At 41.2% G+C, this 14,661-nt stretch overlaps 1 protein-coding gene across 1 annotated transcript in view; it reads left to right on the forward strand.

Annotated features, from left to right (window-relative positions):
- The window catches only part of CPZ (carboxypeptidase Z), a 36,918-nt gene that overhangs the window by 4,281 nt on the left and 17,976 nt on the right, over positions 1–14,661 (forward strand). The window contains exons 2-5 of the mRNA XM_085309623.1: positions 9,235–9,258; positions 10,501–10,875; positions 11,672–11,884; positions 13,950–14,146. Coding sequence (XP_085165749.1) covers positions 9,235–9,258; positions 10,501–10,875; positions 11,672–11,884; positions 13,950–14,146 — 809 coding nt within the window. The remainder of the gene's footprint in view (positions 1–9,234; positions 9,259–10,500; positions 10,876–11,671; positions 11,885–13,949; positions 14,147–14,661) is intronic.

Here is a 14,661-nt window from a genome sequence, read left to right on the forward strand (position 1 = left end):
GCAAAATTAGTGTCTGCAATATACACGCTCACAAGACAAGAAATTCCAAGGACATGAGGCCAAACTCTTGTAAACTCGGCTTTCATCCCCGTCATGTGAGTTGTTCTGGATTCCCATCACTGACTAAAAGGAGAGCTTACCCTAAYATTTCTGTGTAATTATTATTTCAGCAACATTGATCCTAAGCTGCATTTAACGAGGGAAAYAGCATAAGAAACCACCACTTATGTGGGGAAAGTAAGTTTATGCTGAAAAATAATAGTCAGRTATCCCCTTTTTACCACAGTTTATGCATGATTTTAATATGAAGGAAAACTTTTCTTCAGGACACTTGCTCAGTCACTTTTGGACACATGGATRTATAAATACTCCCCTTCAGGCTATCTAGTGTCACATGAAAACAATTCCCTCCTCAAGCTTGGATAAATGTCGTAGCCACCACTGCATGAGGAAGGTGTGCTGGGAAGTCATCTCCAAGACAGCTTTACCTGATTTCACCCCTGATGCCTGACATGAACGTGGAGTTTGAGGCTGGTGAGCTGCATCCTGGTCTATCATCTCCATGCTCTGGTGCCTCTTATGACTGCTCATTCTTGTTGGGACAGAGTTGCTCTCCCAGTTGGACACCGCTGTTCTAGGTCAATGGAGTTTATGTTGCAAGAGTTAAAACATAAATTTAACCCCCTTTTTAAATGCTGTTGTAACTCCATTGATTTAGTTGGCACTATTTCAGTTCTACAGGGATATAGCAMGAAATTTGTCTCTAAGAGACAATATGGGATTAAGGCATGGATTTAAAATTTCCAGTGCTGTTAAGATCTTAAGTCAAGGCTGTTGGCCTGTCAGTCTTTTGTAACATAAAAATAYCACATTTGGCTGAAAACCAAATGCCTGCAGAAGGACCAGGTGTGATATTAATTACAACATCTTGCATAGGTCTAGACAAATGAAAAGATAAGGTTATGATAGAGGGCTAGCTACATGGACTATGCTTACAGAGGATGGAATGGCCTTTTGGTAAAGGGTGTGGGAGGACTGTAGCATCTAAGATAAAATCCTCAACGACATGAGCCTCTGTCTTGTGAGATTTAACAGACAAAATAGCCAAAGGTGACCCTATGGCGAAAGATAAATGTCTCAATACAGCATCCTTAGAGAGTGGGCGTTGAGCCACAGAGAATATATGGTCACAGAGTAAAGCTGTGCTGAAATCAMCACTCCAGATCCCAGGCCAGGATGGTAAATTCATTCTTCTTCTCCAGTTACCCTAGTAAAAATTAAGTCCTTTAGAGATGATAGCTGTAGAGGTTTCTTGACCTCCTCAACGTCCTATTCCCAGCCGCTCTCCTAACCCTAGCATCTCCCTGAGCAGAGCTGATTTCTCCTTTCCTCGCAGACCAGACACTGAAAGATGGTTTGTACATGCCTCCACAACATCTTGGTTCACAATAAAAMCATATTCAAAAGCATCTCAGCCACATGTGCAGCCCAGAAACAGCCTTCAGCTAATTTGGCAATTTCAAGGTGATTCTATTGTTTTCATTTTTTTTCATGTTTTGCTTTCCCACCTGGTAGTTTTCCCCTCACGACTTGGAATACATCTCAGCTGAGGCCAAAAAAAGCATTTTGTTGTGTGGGCTTTTTTTTTTTTTTTTTTTTTTTTTTTTTTTTTTTTTTTTTTTTTTTTTTTTTTTTTTTTTTTTTTCTCTGTTCAGATCTTTCCACTGTGAGGACTCCCTGGAGTGGGACTTACAAATGAAAAACACATTTGAGGTGGCACTGGGCAACCCTGTTGCTAGAAGCACCGAGACAGTTGGTGAGGAGTCAGGCAGGCAGCAGAATTATTCCTTTGCTCTTTGCAGGCTCTAGAACTGCTCAAGTTTCATCCAGACAGTTAGAAATAATGCAGAATTTCTCTGAGGTTGGCTTTAATCTGTTGCTGAGTGTCTGTAAATTGTCACAGATTTTGGCCCCAAAGTCTGCAGGTTGCATGAACTCCCACCACCCACAAGAAAAGCTTCACCGCCTTCTCGTGAGCCCTGAGACTGGCCCAGCAAGGGAAATGTTCCTAGAAGATCCAGACTGTTGCTGCTGTCATTGTTGCAGGAACAGCTTTAGGGAAATCAGAGACTCGATAAAAATGGGTGTTCAACAGAGTGGCAGGAAGCAGGTGCATTAGAAAGAAGGATGATTAATAACAAACATTGGCTTCTCTCTTCCCACTGTGATCTTGCTCTTCAAAGAAAAAGCACATCAGACGTTAATCTGTTTCAGGTGCTTTCAGACTTCCTCTTGTAAAGGAGCAGGGCAAAAAGGGGTCTTGTCTCACTGCTYGCACATCAGGATCCTGCATATCACTTATGTCCCTGTTTGCAATCACATCACTTCCTTGGGGCAGTTACAGCAATTGCTGAAGTGGAAGATTAGTAACAGGAGCACAATCCCATACTCACAAAGTTTTTGATGTGCCCGTAAAAAGGAGTTAATCACATGGGCTGCTTTTTGCAATCTCCCCTCCTCCTCTGTGTGGCTGTGGATCTTCTCCACCTCTGCCCCTGAACATGTGTTTGCATTTCCTAGCTGCCTTCTCCCCTGGGGATTCTGCATTACCATTTCCTCCCTCACTGGACTACCCTACTGCGTTGTTTCTCTGCCTTTCGCCATTTCTCTTGTCCACTGCTGCKGCACCTCCAGCCGGAGGTTCGGATCCACCAAAGTGTTCCCTGTGCTCGTCGTGCTTGTGCTTGTGCCGTGGCCAGGAGCAAGTTCTGGAGGCAGGCTCTGCTTTGCTGTGCGGAGGTGCTGTCGCAACATTTTGCAGAGGAGGGCAACAGAGGAGTATTGCATGTTGTCACTTATAGCAAATTTTGTCTCTTCAGTGACAAGGTAGATTTTCATTGCAAAGACTGATTCAATGAACTATACAGAACAGTAGAGAGAGAGAAATACTAATAGAATCAAAAATTGAAATGCTTTGTTTGGAAAAGCAGAAGTTTTGTCTATAAATAATCTAAAATGAATACATATGTCTTCCAGACTAACACAGCACCGTAAGAAACCCAGGAATCTGCTARGAGGTGTGTTTGTACAACATAGATTATCTAATCTTGTTCGATCTGTTAGTCCTAACAGTGCAACTGTGTAAGCCTCACTGAATKGTTTAGATAATTTGAATTGAAGACTAGCCCTTGGGCTGATGCCATATCCTCCGGCACTCAAGTCGCTCTTGGCTTTGCTCTGAAAATGGCTACCAGCCAAGTCATGGCACTGCAAGTAGCTGTTGAGCTCCGTTGTCTGATTTAGGGTTAATCACGGCAGCCTGGTTCTTTCAGTGCTGAATCATCAAGGGGAAAAAATGTAAGCTTGGCAGTAAAATATGTATGTCCTGCATTGTAGATTTTCAAGCTTGCCTTTGCAAATTAAAACCAGAAGCATATATTATAGAGAGGGCTCAGAAAGCTTGAAACGGCTTTTCTCCTCTTCAAGAAGTGATTTTTATCCATGATCTTAAATAGAAGCTGTACTGCTGAAAGGACTTTTGTACTTCTGGTGGAATAGGTAGAGTATAAAAATTGAAAAACTGTTCTGCATCAGAGGAAAAAAGTTCTCTCTGTATGAACCTGTCCWTGGATGTGACTATGAGGAACCAGCATTGTCTTCCCTGAGCCCAGGGAAGTCTCTGCTCAAAAAATRGAAGAGTTTTAGGTTCTGTCAAGCACACCAGAAGCAGGAATTTAAGCTTGTCAAGGTAATCTGAAGGTCTGAGAAACTCTCTGTATATCATTGCCTGCTGTTTCTCTTATGAAAAAGAGAAGGGCAGGATGAAATTCTTGCTGCAGGTATTGCTGGAGCTTTGACAGCACCAGTGGGCACAGGGGGTTGCTGTTGTTTCGCTGGCTCCAGGGCTGCAGGAGGTGAGCATGCAGCTGCAGCTCTGAGAAGCTGGCCTCGCAGAGTCCCTGATGTCTGCTGTACAGGCAGGCAGGCGCTGGCCCAGTTACGTGCATCCACGCTTATAAATAAGTACAGGCACTGGAGAATTATCTTTGGCCCTTGCAGAGCCGCACCCTCCAGGACATATGTGAGCATTGGCATTAGGAAACAGGAAATGTCCAAACACTACATCAGCACACAATACATTTAAGATCCGCTTTATAGCAGAGCTTTTCTCTCTTGCTTTTATGTGCATTAACTCCTGATATCCTGGAAGCTCACRTTGTTTCACTTCTGCATGTTTACATGGCAGAGATGTGTCTCATGTAAGGGTCACAGCAGCTTGTACAGGGCTGTGGAAGAGATGTGCTTTCTCACAGGTTTCCTCTGAGTTTGGGGCGCAGGTAGGAGCCATGTYTGAGCAGAGGTATGGTACCAAAGCTTCTCTCTTGATCTTTGAGGCCACAGACTAGACATAGGGGATAACAGGGTGGCAAGTTGAAAATACGCAGCGCTTAGAGATTTAGTATTGCAGGGAAAGAGTCAATTTTGCCAGCTAATAAACAAGTGAGACTTACTATCTCTAAGCTTATGAGGAACATCCCAGGCCAAAGTAAATGGCAAAGCTTTATCCTTTGACTTTGGTAGAGTTGTATCTGCTTATTGCATGCTGAGATATACAACTTAAGTTGCTACGGGAAGGACATCTGTGGAACTGAGTATGAATTTCAGTTCCTCATCTGAAAAATAAATCTATCATCTCCAGTCAAGGTGTTGTTAGTAAGTAATAGCCATATTGCCTAATGAATTGCTTCTCTTTATAGATATTGTAAAAATAAAGTGTAGAGGATAAGTAGCAGACAATCTGAAACCAGAGCTGTTTTTACCACTTTTACGTTAACATCTATTCCTGCTCACAAAATGATCTCGTTCTCTAGTGAATCCAGTTGGAGGATATGACCTAGTAAATTTTTGCGTGTCTCTTCCATCAGCTGTCCATTCCTTCATGGCACCTTTCCTTCTAGCCAGCTGGGCAGAATAAGGCATCTGCTAAAYGCAGCAAGACTGCTGCTTTTGGAGGGCCAGAGCAGAGGGAAGCAGCAGCACCATGCCCAGTTCCAGCTTACTGTATTTTCCCTTTGGTTTTCTCTGCTTGTTCCAGCTGTTGCTGGAATATGTTTTCTTCTAGCTGAATAAGAAGAGTACTGAGACACCATTGGGAATAGGTTTATGCCACGTATCAAACTGACTGATGGGTATAGCACTCCTGTACAATAACAGGAGTCTGGAAAATTGTGCATGCCTCACTTTCRTTATTGGATCATTGTATCTCAGAAAGATGAACAAAAAGGACATTTGTAGCTGAGTCACAGAGCAAGAGGCAAAGGTGGCTCTTATCTTTGAGGAAATGTGAGCAGTCACAGAAAGACCCTTGAAATACTCCCCAAATGAACCCATGGAGAACTTCACTCAAAGCACATAACCCTCTAGTCTAAAGTAGAGCAGCTACAATATTGTCATTTTCTGTTGAGGAGAAAAAAAGCATTAAACATTTCTTAGCCATCCTTCAAAGTCATGAAGGGGATTTATTGCTAACAACCCTGATTAYACCCAGAGACAATGTCACCTTAATTGTTGGGATTTGGCTCAGCTCAAGCCAGTCCCACCCACACCAGTTTTTCCCCTCTGTATGAAACATCTGGTTGTCTCCAAGCCTGTGGCCAAGACACTATGAAGTGGTTGTAGTTGTGATAGTATAGCCATAGCCAGATCTAGGGAGAGAGTGACATCCATTTATGAGCAGGAATAATTGGAGGAACTCTTACTAATAGCTGATCACTCCTTTCTGTTTCCAAGCTAGTGCTACAAAATGTTATTCCCTGATTATCCTCAGTGTAAAAGTAAATACAGTATCTGTCAGCRTTGAGGCCTTTTTAGAAATGCTCTGACTTTAATGACTAACTCACTGAAGGGATTGTGCCTAAGGGAAACACATTCAAATCTTATGATGGAAAGCATTATTAATGAACTACGTATTATTTCTCTAATGAACTACGTTTATTACTGTTAGCATGATGTACCATGCCAGAAAAGAAATGTGTATGGATATAATTCTTTCCAGCTTGCTTGTTACCAGCACCTGCTGGTGTCRGAGATGGGATGTTTCTGACAGTTCTGATCCCTCGTATATTTTATGAGGTAATATGGATCAAYGACAATGCAGAATATAGAACCAGACTCCCTTCCAGTTAAACATCTCTCTCCAAGATAAGGTTCCAAGGTTAAATTTGTTCCCATTGTAATGGTTTTATTTTGGCTAAAGAATGATCAACTCATTAGCAATAGATATGCAGATGATTACATTTAAACAAATATGTTGGGACTAGAAGTTTAAACTTTCTGTAGTGCAAAAAAAAGGAAAGCATAATAAATGTGGTTTTCTGAGAACAAATGCTCCATTCACTGAGTAAGAAGCTGGCTGCCTGTCTCTCCAGTAAGAGTCTTTAGGAATCACAGTATAGCTAGATCTTCAATACATCACAAGCAAAACAGACCCTTTGGTGTTTAAAAAGCTTGCACATAACTGTTTAGCTCCAATAAGGCATTGATAAGAAGAGCTCAATATTTATTTTAGCAGCAGTATTTTTCTGGCAACTAATATATAATAATATATTAGTTGCCAGAATTAGAGAAAGACAATATAGAATCACTGGCTGCAGGAGTAAAAGAGGCCTCTCCTGAGTCATCAGATCGAGTTCCTTTAAAATCAAAAGAGCTTGCTCTATTTGGCCTAGTAAATAAAAGGCTAAGGGGATCTGATTGCTCTCTGCAGCATGTAAAACAGGATGTGCACCAGGGAGTTCAGAGGGCTACTTAAGCCAAAGGACAGTGTTGGTACAACACATGGATTTATACTGGCCATGAATACTTCTAGGCAGGAAATTAAAAGSCAATTTCTAGCTATTAGAGGAGTGAGCTTTTGGAAAAGCTTTCCCATGAGAGTAGTTGGGGAGGGAAAAATTAGCTTTAATGATATTAAAAGGATTATGAAATGCAGTTACTAGAGGAAGGATGAAATGGAATGGGGAAGAAATATGTCCCATCATATCCACCAAAGGCCTAATTGCTTTGGGGAAAAGACACATACAGCATTACATGGAACTGATAGATTTGTTAGGCCAAGATCCATAAAGCATGTTGGCATGTGCCAGAGGACTCAGGTGTACTTTTAGATTAAACTATTTTCCTGAAGACTTACATTCTCATTAGTGAATTTTCCTAGGCAGCTAACTTACAGCTTTGAAGTATGCCTAGAAATGTCCCTCCCATTAGCAGTGCTGGGCAGCTCTCTCTCTTTCTCAAACACAGGACTGGTTCCTCAAACAGCTACACTGTAGATATGTTGTAAAGTGCCTTTTTTAAGGTGTGCCAGTTCCTCTCTCTCTCTCTCTCTCTCTCTCTTTTTTTTTTTTTTTTTTTAACAGAGAAATAACATGATTAGAGAAGGACATTTAGTTCCTTTGTAATATTAGAGTTTTCATTTACTATAGTTTTTAGATTGTCCTTCAGCCAAAGGACTTCTGACATATCTCCATCACCATTACCTCAATACCTCTTTTGAAGCTGCTCAGGGTAGCGGAGAGGAACCCAGCTTCCAACTTGCCTGTGGAGATTGAGCCATTTTGGAAGAATGATTCAAGRTGTTCTGAGTCGGAGAGAATAGACCTCTGTCACCTGGACTGAAGGCTTTTATCTCAGCATCCTTGTGCCTAAAGTTTCTGCTGGATTCAGGCCTCTGTCACCAGGGTGTTCATACACAACAGAAATGATTACRAGGAGCGGCCAAACCCACTCCTGTGCAATTTCAGTGACACTAGTTGCATRTAACAGGGTTCAGATTTGATAAACAGGACACCGGAAACTTTTCTTTTGCTCTATGTATAATAATATATAATAATAATATTTCAGTTATTTTTCCTTTCTTATTCAAATCTAATGGCTAATAGCCTTTTCTCTTGGATTACGTTTAATGCAATTTCCAAACATTCAGTACATGACAAGAACCGAGGAGTTAGGTCATGTGATTTCCATAAATGCAAAGGAGAACGGAGGAGCAATGGCAGGCAGGGCAACCACCATAACCTAATGAGAGGAAAGGGAGCACCCTGTCCCAGCTGTTGCAGGAGGCCGATCAGCCCCACGGGCTGGTGGTGACACCCATTAAGGTAAGAGTGTAGAGGCTCCCCAGGCCGCTGTAGAGGCTGAAGGACGTTCCTGCCTACTGGTGTATGGGACTCATTATGGGATGGTGAGAAGAGCATTTGGGGATTCTACAAGACTTACAATGGGATGCTTAGGGGAAGGGCCAAAGGTGGGGAAAGGACTGGATCAAGGTGGTTTGGAGAAGAGCAAGCCTGGGAAAGCAGAGGGAGAAGGTGAGAAAAGGGGTTGGTCATGTGTAAACAAGTGTTACACTGTAAACAGTCATTACACTTGTCTGGCCATGCCCTGCCCCTGGTCAGCACAGWATGCCCTATCTTCTCACCAAATTCCTTTTTTAACTGTTTTTCTGGGTGAGTTTGGGTGCATGTGTATGTCAGGCATGTGTATGGAGGCTTCAGTGCCAGCAGCTGGAGAGACCAGAGTGCAAGCACATGTGWGTGTGTATGTCAGGTATGCAACCACTAGTGAACATCAAGCTAGACTAGCTAGTGAGTAAGACAAGAGGTTGGGAGCCCAGTATTACAGCAGCCCTRAGTCTGGGCCAGCTACTGGAAAGACCAAAGTGGTCTGATAGTTGGCTACTGGAGGGACCGGGAGGTCCAAGGAAGCCACTGGAGAGACCGTAGGGTCATTTAGTGGTGAGACTGTAGGTCTGGACCAACTACCAGAGAGACCATCRTGTGTGTGTGTATGTGTCAGTGCGTGAGGCAACTGGGGCAGCTCTTGGACAGAGGGAGTGTCTGAGCCCAGCGGCTGGAGGGATCCACATTTTACGTATGAATATGTATTTGTATACAATTTCCACCAAAGGGCTTTTATCTTGATAAGCCAGAGAGGGGRACAGGATGACGCTTTTGGTGCTGTTCGTGTTCTTGTGAGTGCGGTTTCCTCTCTGTGTGGCTGGTTGTGTGCGTGTGCCTACTGGGAACACRTGCTGAGCCATGCTGCTGGCTGGACCTGGGGACACGGAGCTGCGGCAGCCTAGCCTCTGCTGGGCTGCAGGACTGGGCAACCCCTGGTGTGAGACATCGTGGATATTGCTGTACCATAATGCTTTTGTTTTATTTTTATTTGCAGGGCAATGCCAAACTGTGCAGAAAGGTATGATGTGACTTTCTCTCTCTCCTTGGGAAATCTTGAAATCTTAAGTATTTCTTCATTATTTCCTGCCAAGTTTTCTAATGTTGATGCTCTAGCAGGTCTAGTCACTAGAGAGATGTTCTTCCTACCACAAGGTAGGATTTTGTTGTTGTGACATTAGTATCATTTATTACCAGCCAAAGACATTAGCAAGGCCCACTACTGTAATATCTAGTTATTTTGCAAAAAGAGACATATCTCTATTACTTTCTTTTCACCTTTGAGCTGGTTGAAAGTATTATAAACGTATTTTGTTCCTAATGGCTCTTAATCTGTTTTTTTGAAGTAAACTATATTTATGAGAATACATGGGTAAGCACACAGACCTACTTATTTAAAAGTCAAGTCTCACTCTACCTTTTGAACTCTTTGGGCATTATCAAACTTCACAGATGGGCCAAAGTTTCAGAGATATTAAATTCTTACAAATTTTGTGCAGACAAGCAAAGAAGACAGATATCCTAATGATACATTCMCCAGTAAGGAAAAGGCATCAGTGTGATCTCACGCCTTATTAGAGAACCCCTACTAAAATGCAGGGGAAGGGGAGAGAATGATAAGACAAATACACTTTATTCAGAATCTGAGTTTTTAATRTATCAGACACAAGCAAATTCACACCCCAACAAGGGATTTTTCTCTCTTGCGGATTCTCTGGTATTTAATAAGCTCATACTGTACTCTTAATTTAAATAGACAAGATTTAATTGAGCATGAAATAGGAACGCATTGGACACCAAGATTCATTCATTTTTCTGCTCTCCAAGCTACATGTTAAATGARTTTTCATGTGGGTCAGGTCTACCTGTGTTTTCTGGCAAGGGATCTGGCCTTTCAATGATGTTCAGGCATGAGATTAACAAAATAATTTTATTTTGGGAGTTGTGTTAATCAAATTGAAAATCCCTTGTGCTCAATAAAATTTCCAGATATTGTTTGAATTCTGAGTGATATCTGCTTGCATCAAACTGTTCACAGTCAATCTCCACACTAAGAATATTGTCTAGGATCTTTTTATAAATGGTTTAGGGCATCAGATTCATTTGGGAATATAGCAAACTGTCTGCAGTCTATCTATGAACAGAAGGAAAAAGAAGTTCATTGATTGTATTATTTGTTAGGTTGTCTTTGAACTAACTCTTGCATTCAGAGCATTGATGGAGCAAGTTATTTTTCATGGTTTTCTTCTCTTCCTTTTCATAGCAAAATGTGTGGACATCTCCTTAAGTTCTTGTACTGATGTTGCTTATACTCAGACAATGTACCCTAATTTACTGGATCAGAAGTCTCGACAAGTGATAGAATATAGCTCTGAGTATATTCTCATAAGTGTCCTCCACAACTTGCTTCAGGGAGAATGTAATCCAGATCTGAGACTCCTGGGCTGCTCAGTGCTGGCCCCCCAGTGTGAAAAGGACAAAGTCATAAAGCCCTGCAGGCATGTCTGTGAACAACTGAAAAAAAATTGCCTCGCTGCTTTYGATGCAATAGACATGGCTTGGCCCTACTTCTTAGACTGCGATCGCTTTTTTGCTGGGGAAGAAGAAGGATGTTTTGACCCGCTGGCAAAGCTGCGAGGTGAGAATGGAGGCTTGGCTGACACCTCTTACTTGACTAGCTGGGAAGGTCTTGTCTCACTGAACTTGATGTGTCTACKTCAAGCTCGTCATTTTTATGGACACCTGTAAGGCGCTATTCATTTTGTCTTATCTATTTGAGATGCTTATTTAAACTGTACTCATGATGTGCCTGTTTCTCTCCCTAAAATGTGCACACACAGTATCAAGGTGGCCTGCTCAGATCCAGATACTTAAACTGTTGATACCTGTATGCAGTTAGATAAACTCTAACCTCTGTGACTGCTGTATAAAATAATTAAAATATTTTATTTAGAAACTGAAATTTTAAGGTGCTCATAAATTTGTGACAGCTTAACAAGCTTAATAGCTCATTAAAATAATCTCATGTGAGATTATTGCAGATTTTTATTTAGAGGAAGAAGGTCTAGATAACTGAAGACTGTTAAATCATATTATGAATAAATTTATTCCACTGGATTCAAAGGCAAAAATCTGTACATTTTTGACTGAAATGCACTAGGCATTTTATTTTAATGCAGCAAGGGCCAAATTACAGCTAGAGGTTGCACAAAATATTTGTCATTGTGCATATATATTACTGTGTTTTTTGCAAGCAAAACATATCACTGTGAAGTGTAGAAGGTATTACATAGATTTAAGATTTTGTTTGCAGCTGCAATTCCTTTAATTCCACTATTGGAAAAACATATTTCATGGAAAAGTACATGCATTCAAACAGTCCTCTTTCTGAGCACCATGGTTTTTAAACACTATTTTATAATTTTTCTTTGTAGGAGAACCAGAAGTTGAGGAAGATTTGCCTTCAAACTTGCCAGCAACCTTTATTCAGTTCAAACACCATTCATATTCCCAAATGGTGAGCATTTTGAAGAAGACTGCTTCTAGATGCTCCCATATTGCAACAACTTACAGCATTGGTCGTAGTTTTGAAGGGAAGGATCTTTTTGTGATTGAGTTTTCAACCAAGCCTGGACACCATGAACTGCGTGAGTTATATCAGTGTTGATCAGGTAGATTGCTTGAAGGAATTCCAGGAGATTATCCATCTGAATGAAATCAGATTCTTTTACTGGGGTATTGCTTAAACCGCAAAAAGCATTGATTCAACATTGCTTTGCAAGAGGACATTCAACATTGTCCTCTTTTGCATTCTTGAATTATAGTGATATCTGATGATTAACTGTACCAATTATCACCCAGCTGCAGTTTCCCAGAATAGCTCACTTTCAAGCATGGTTGACATTCCTTGTTCTGTCCAGCGTATAAAGAAGTTTGGATTGTTTTGTGCTAGCCACCTGTCCTCTGCATCATTTATCACTTCTGCAATCTCCTTTTATTTGTCACTATACTGTCAGATCCTACATACTTCCCACTATTCATGCTTGTGCCTAGTCTGAACCTACATACTTAAAATCCTAAATCATTTAGAACTTGTTAGAAGGCTACAGATACAGAAGGACACTGACATAAAAAATGATAATGCAGCACAGAAAACAATTCTCTGGAACAGAGCTTCAGGTCAATACAATACCTGTCGTATAAATATCAGGAATTTGTTATCACACCACCTGACTATCTTTAGGATAGGAGTCCTTGCAACTCTTCTATAAAGAGGAATAGCGTTATTCTTTGATTTTACAGATTCATTACTGAGATAGCAAAATCCAAAATTTTTAAATGTACTAGATCCTTCAAAATGCAGATAATTTTCTTGGTGAAAATTAGGTATTATTTTTCAGTTACCAGCTCCTATCTCGAATACAGTACCTTCCTAAAACCAGGTGGACTTTTTGGGGCCATTGCTATATACCGAGAGCCCCAGGTTACTTCCAATCAAACCAGCTCCAGAATCAAAGCAGTCTCAGCAGTGTAACAGAACAGAACTAAACCTGACGTTTTTGAGCTCATTTTCTGAGGTCAAGCTTGCTGCTCTGGTTGTTCCTATGCTATACTGCTGGGGAGAGACTGATGATGGCTTTGTTTACTCTTGGCCACACTGTCCTGACTGGGGTAGAGATATTTGGAGGTGCTTTTAAAATTGACCAGATTCCCAGAAGTTTTTAACAGGGCAGGCATTAGCATTCATATTTCCTGGCCCCCTAATTCTTCCTTTCCTGTTTAAAGAACAGAATTGTAGGTGTCTTTATCAGGTGATACTCTATTACACAGTAAAGCACTATGAATCAGTTAGACCTTTCATTAAAACTCTAATATGGCGTGATGAAATATAATATTTTAACACGTTACCTAGCATCTCATTCTAAATCATTCAGAGCTTCATGCTGCTCTGTTCAGCAGGAGAAAAGGTGGAAATAGTTCTAGAGCCAGAGCTTTTGCCTGCCTGAGCAAGCCGGCGTAAAATTGCTCTGTGCCAGCTTTGCTCCARTGACCAGTGCTCCAGGCTGGCCAGGATCAAAGATGGAGATGAAGGAGCATACAGAAAAGGGTGTCTGCAAAGCCATTTTCTACTTTCCATCGGTCTCTAAGGAACAACAGAAATTGAGAGAATGATTGCAGGGAATCCTGAGGTCRTATGTTTCTAATAGTCGTCTTCCAAGGCTATTCAGCCTGAAATCTGCTTTCCATGCATGACCTAATTTCTGCTCCAAATGCAGAGATTACTCATCTGCAGGTGATTTCTAGAATCTGTGACAAGAGAAGGTGTTGAAACCCTAGGTAAGTGTCAGGTGCCAGGGGTGTATTTTGTTCCTTCCCAGTCATGCCTTAATATTTCTGTTCGAAGCATTTTCTGCTTACGATTAGTGAGTTAAGCTGAAGCTAACTGCAATGATTGCTTCATGTGGTTTGTGGTCCTGAAAGTATGGATTTATTTTATTTCAAACATCCAGAAAGCTATTTAAATTGTTGCTGAACTTACCTGAAATGGAGGAAAATTCATCTGGAATTGGCGTGCTATTTACAGGAACGTATGTGTTAAATTAGTGTAAATAAAACTTTCTGACTCATCAGTAAGCTAGCTGGATTACTCTGCTTTTGGAAGTCATCCAGGTGTAATCAAATTAAAGCATCTTATTACTTCATATTTCACAGTCAAGCCAGAATTTAAGTACATTGGCAATATGCACGGAAATGAAGTTGTTGGGAAAGAGCTGCTAATATACCTTGCGCAGTATTTGTGTTCAGAATATCTTCTCGGGAATCCTCGCATCCAGAACTTGATTAATAACACCAGGATTCATCTCTTACCATCACTCAACCCAGATGGGTATGAACTGGCTGCAGAAGAGGTAAAAGACTTTTTTATAAAGAAATATTCAATCCTTCCTATTGCTAAAATTCCCCATGGAAAAGGACAAAGGGAGAGGGGATGTGTCGTGTGTGGGAGGGAGTGCTGATAATCGGCAGCTAAAATCCCAGTCTGATCTGATGGCAGGTTGCTTCCCAGTCGTGATGTGAGCAGAGCAAATAGGAAACTGAAGCCACGTTTGCCGCTATTGCTCCTTGCATGCTGTGACATGAGAATGCCTGTGTTACCTTTTCACATTTAGTAGTCTGCGCGGTTAGCTCTAGAACAAAATGCCCTCTGACTCACTTTTAATGACTTTTGTAATGACTTTATAAGGAAATGTGGTTTAATACCACAGAATAGATATTTTTCCTTCTGCAGAAGATACTAATATTTTCTCTGCTACCAAGCTCTCCTAACGGAAGGCAGTTTTCAGAGTCCAGCTTGTGTTTGAAGAGGACACATGAAAGCAGTATTTCTTTTATGTGTTAGCTCACATTCTTCTTTTCACCTCAC

Source organism: Rhea americana, unplaced genomic scaffold (genome assembly GCF_003343005.1).
Source record: "Rhea americana isolate MKP2758 unplaced genomic scaffold, rheAme1 scaffold_30, whole genome shotgun sequence".
Taxonomy (NCBI): domain Eukaryota; kingdom Metazoa; phylum Chordata; class Aves; order Rheiformes; family Rheidae; genus Rhea; species Rhea americana.